Source organism: Dipodomys ordii, unplaced genomic scaffold (assembly GCF_000151885.1).
Source record: "Dipodomys ordii isolate 6190 unplaced genomic scaffold, Dord_2.0 Scaffold29, whole genome shotgun sequence".
In the NCBI taxonomy this organism is placed as follows: domain Eukaryota; kingdom Metazoa; phylum Chordata; class Mammalia; order Rodentia; family Heteromyidae; genus Dipodomys; species Dipodomys ordii.
In genome coordinates, this window is record NW_012267245.1 from 7,727,673 (window position 1) to 7,732,956 (window position 5,284).

The 5,284-nt window shown below is 38.9% G+C and overlaps 1 protein-coding gene across 1 annotated transcript in view; it reads left to right on the forward strand.

Moving 5' to 3' along the window:
* Dmxl1 (Dmx-like 1) overlaps nt 1–5,284 on the forward strand; it is a 114,541-nt gene that overhangs the window by 100,932 nt on the left and 8,325 nt on the right. The window contains exons 38-39 of the mRNA XM_013016020.1: nt 46–173; nt 3,785–3,877. Of these exons, the coding sequence (XP_012871474.1) occupies nt 46–173; nt 3,785–3,877 (221 nt within the window). The remainder of the gene's footprint in view (nt 1–45; nt 174–3,784; nt 3,878–5,284) is intronic.

Below are 5,284 nucleotides of genomic sequence, written 5' to 3' on the forward strand. Positions count from 1 at the left end.
CTCCCAAGGAATCTTAAATGTATAATTTGTCTTCTCATGATGTAGACCTGACAGGAGCTCAGGATGGCAGTGTCAGAATGTTTGAATGGGGACATTCTCAGCAGATAACTTGCTTTCGGTCTGGTGGCAATTCAAGAATTACAAGAATGAGATTCAACTACCAAGGAAATAAGGTACTATGTAAAAATGTTAATGAGAAAAGATAACTGTGTTGAAAGTTTTAATTATTACTTGTTTGGGCTTTTAAGAGTAGCTCAGTGGGCTGACAGTAAAGTGTCTAATTCATACAAATTATTTTCTTAAAATGTGTCTCAAAATACATTTAAATTCATTTGGTTATCACGCAGTGGGGTAAGCGTATGTCTCCACTAAAATTAGGTTAAAATATTGCTTAAGGACCAAATGACTGTAATTCATAGTTGAATGACAAGTGTCAACTTCTTTATCCCTGGAATGTACTCTGATTGTGATTCAGAATCAAGCAGCAAATCACACCAGGAAGCTTTGTTCAATGTGCAGACCTCCCAAACCAGCATCTCCATTTGAGATTTGTGTACCTGTTTCGGATGCAAAGTATGGCCTGGCTCCCTGTTGTCTTTTTGCATTCATCCTACTTTCTTTGGGTATAGCTCACTACAACAGTACAAAGACCTTAGAGTGAGCAAGCCAAAAAAAGTTCATTACAGGAAGCGTTGGCTGACCCTGCTTGTGAACATCTCTCTCTCTCTTAGCTTACCATATTCCAGCTTTCTTCAGGTTGCTTCCCGAGGCACGTCACATCGACTACCACTTTAAACAATGACTAAATAGTGAATCACCCACTTGTTCTTTGCACAGAAAGTTACTCACATGGTCTAGCTGATGGTGTAATTTTCCTTTCCCCCATAAGGCCTACCTGATGCTGTGCTTGCCTGTCCCTCACACACACACACAGCCTACCTGATGCTGTCCCTGTCCCTCACACACACACACACAGCCTACCTGATGCTGTGTCTGCCTGTCCCTCACACACACAGCCTACCTGATGCTGTGTCTGCCTGTCCCTCACACACACACGCCTACCTGATGCTGTGTCTGCCTGTCCCTCACACACACACACAGCCTACCTGATGCTGTGTCTGCCTGTCCCTCACACACACACACACAGCCTACCTGATGCTGTGTCTGCCTGTCCCTCACACACACACACAGCCTACCTGATGCTGAGCCTGTCCCTCACACACACACACAGCCTACCTGATGCTGGGTCTGCCTGTCCCTCACACACACACACGGCCTACCTGATGCTGTGTCTGCCTGTCCCTCACACACACACACAGCCTACCTGATGCTGAGCCTGCCTCTCCGTTGCAGGTCTTAGCAGTGGTGCAGCTTTCCTTTCCTCCCCTCTTTACGTGTTGCTGCATCCCACTGACTGTTTCTATCACATGCACAGTTTGCATTTCACAAAAGTGGATGCTTTCTCATTTACTTATAAAACTAAATTTTGAGAGTTTATTTCAAAACAATATTAATTAGTAAGTCTGTTCCTTAGTGGATATTAAGGAGATTTAACACAGAAGCCTTTAGAGTTTGATAATACTGGTTGAGTGAACCTAATCTAAAAATGTGAAATGCTTTCAAAGTACTTTTGAACAGTTTTGAAGCTCAAGAAGTTTCAGATTTCAAAGGAGGAGGCTACAATGCTTGATAAGAAATGTGCTCTTTATCTTGCCCATGTAATTGTAACCCCTCTGTACAGTATCTTCACAATAAAAAAAAAAAGAAAAAAAGAAGTTTCAGATTTCAGATTTTAGAAGGGAAACGCAACCCAAACCATCATGTTCTGTCAGGTGCTTGTGTTTTACACTGTGCTTGTCCTGCCTAAAAACTAGGAAGGAATAGGTTATTTAAAACCCCCTTTCAAATTCATGTATGACTCGACTCAAAAATTAAGATGATGTTGGGTCCAAGTGGCTCACACCTGTAATACAAGAGGTTGAGATCCGGAAGGTCCAGTTTGAAGCAGACCAGGCAGAAAAGTACTTGACACTCCATCTCCAAAATAACCAGCTAATAATAATAATAAATAATAATAAGAAGAAGAACAACAACAACAACCAGCCATGGGCTCAAGAGGTAGAGTGCTGGATGAGTAAGCAAACCCAGAAAGCCTGAATCCCTGAGTTGAATCAAAGTCCATCAGAAAGAAAAAAAAAAAAAAAGATGACAAGCAGTAGAGCAGTATCCACAGAGTCCTGATGGACCAGGAATGGGAACGGAGTTTATCTGCCCAAACTGTTATAGACCCTCTTAGGTGTACATTCCATGATTATCTCTTCTATGGAGATGTTCTAGGCATGTTGCCTAGGTCTATTTCAGAGAAGGTAGGGCAAACAAGAAAAACAAACCTATACTGGAAAAGTGTAAGAGACACACAAATAATAGGTTGGTATTTCTCATATTAACCCTACTCAATTTTCCAAAAGACATTTTTAAGACAAATGATATGAACACTTTACCAAACATCTGTTCTTGCTAGGCTAGTATGATTCCACTAGGCCACGCCTCCAGCCAAAAGTCTTGGTCATTAATCTTTCCTAGTAATTGAGGAAATTACATTAAAACTTTTGCTGAATAAAATTAACAAAAATATTACCTTACTCATGCCCTTTGTACAGTATCTTTACAACAAAAAAATATTTAAAAATTAGCATGTAATTTAAATTCTAGTAGTATCCAAAGTTAATGTGTAAGTAAAGTGGGTACAAAATGTGTATTACTACTTTGAGTTTATGTTTGCCTTCATCTGCCAATTTTAAGTAATGTTCATTGCCCAAGCTTTCCCCTTTCTAGATATTTATACTATATAATTATGCAAGCTATATGTATAAGAATGTTCAACTCATCTCTTTTAGGGTAAAGTAAAAACAGCTTACCAATGAAAACTTTTAATAATATATCTGTATAGTATAATACTATACAGCACCAGAATGAGCTAGCCAGACCCTGGTGGCTCATGCCTGTAAGCCTAACTACTCAGGAACCTAAGATCTGAGGATCATAGTTCAAAACCAGTGTGGGCAGGACTGTCCATGAGATTCTTATCTCCAGTTAACCACTAGAAAATTGGAAGTGACGCTGTGGCACAAGTGGTAGAGCACTAGCCTTGAGCTGAAGAGCTGAAGATTAGTGCCTAGCCCCAGAGTTCAAGCCCCATTACCGAATTTTTTTTAAAGTATGAGCTAAATTTATGTTTTGACATGGATAGTTACCCTAAGTTTAAAATGTAACTATGGATCTATTATGATCCTATTTGTACAAAAGAGCTATATATGAATGCTTGAATATTCATAGAAATTATAATGGAGTCAAAATAACCTCATTTCTACAGTTGAATTGTTCTGCCAAGATAATCCTTATCTTTATGTATTTTTCTTCTTGAGTGTTAATTTTTTTCAAAATGATTGAAGTTTTTTTATCATACTTGATAAAGCTTTATTATATAGTTTAATGCATAGCTTAATCCAATATTCTACTTTTGAAATACTTCTAGAGCACATGTGATGTAGATTACCAGTGATGCAGATTATTGTCACTAAAGGGTTATTTGGTGTTTGCTTCCATTACATCTACCCTGGAGTTTCTTTTTAAGCAGCAGCTAAATGTTTCTGTGAGTTAGATTCATGCACAAGTGAAGTAAAAAGTCAAATATCCGAATGTTTAAGATTGAAAGTGTGGTGTTAGTGTGGGTAGGAATAAAAATGGGCTTTTGCATTTACATTAAAGTATGTCTTTCTTTAAGTTTGGAATAGTGGATGCTGATGGATATTTAAGTTTGTATCAAACAAACTGGAAATGTTGTCCGGTTACTGGGAGCATGCCTAAGCCATACCTGGTAAGCCAATTCAATTTGTTATACATTCTAATTTTTTATTTTAAAGAAACCAAGAATGTATTGGAAGCAAGAAAGAGTAAAGCACCTGAGTAAGTCTGTCTAGCCTTCAATGAAAACTCCCCAGGGGGTCGTAAGAATCCCTAGACTCTGGTAATTTGGAATGTTGACCTGTGTATGGACTTCCATGCAACCTTCACTGAGCTGGGAGTCAGCTCTTTCCCTGAAGAAAATAATTATCATACCAATATATGAGACCATTGTCTTTTTTGGGGGGAGGGGTGGTGTGGAGAGGGGTGCCATCCTGACCTGGGGCTTGAACTCAGAGCCCGTCACTGAGCTTCTTTTGCTCAACGGTGGCCCTCTACCACTTGAGCCACAGCTCTGTTTCTGCTTGTTTTTGTTTTGTTTTTTGGTTATTACTTGGAGATAAGACTCTCACAGACTTTCCTGCCTGGGCTGGCTTTCAATTATGATCCTCAGATCTCATCCTCTTGAGTAGCTAGGATGACAGACATAAGTCACTGGCTCCTGACAGGCTGTGTTCTTGCTATTAGCCGTAAACCTTTATGAACAAAGTAGAAAGGACATCCTGTACCTGGTATTATTAATATTGGCTTTTGGTTTTGGTTTTACCTATATTTTTTTCAGCTAGACATAGATTGGTTTAAGTCTCTTCAGATTTAGTCAACTTTCTTTGGCTTCAGTGAATAGTGACATAATATTTAATATATTCTCTAGGGAAGTCTCTCCTTTGCAGAGCTAAGCAATACCAATCAGGGAGAAGTAACAGGTATAGATTATGATTCTAGGAATTCACCTATGAGTAAATGCTAGAGTATAAGACTGATCTAAGCGAGAGTAAGGTTAGGTTACCTTTAAAGCGTATTTCTCATATTTTCATTAAAGCAACAAGTTTAAATGCAAGCTCATGTTGCCCAAGACACTGCCTTTTTTTTTCTAAATTTACTTAAATATATCAATTTATTAAGTTACTTTGAAATATTGGGAAGTTCCATAAGTATTCTAACATTGATGACTCATTTTTTACTTACATATTTGAACAGTAATATGCAAATTTATTTCTGAAAAGTAAATATCAGCAGGCTGCTTGTGGTTCATGCCTATATAATCCTAGTTACTCTGAGGATCACGATTTGAAGCCAACTGGGGCAGGAAATTCCATGAGACTCATATCCACTAAACTACCCAGAGAAAGGTAGAAGTGGTGCTGTGGCTCAAGTGGTAGAGTGTTAATCTTGAGCAAAAGAAGCTCAAGGGGGTGGGGGGAGGATTGTAGGGGGGGGCGGAATGAGGATGGGAAGGGGAAACAAAGGAGGAGGCTACAATGCTTGATAAGAAATGTACTCATTATCTTGCCCATGTAATTGTAACCCCTCTGTACAGTAT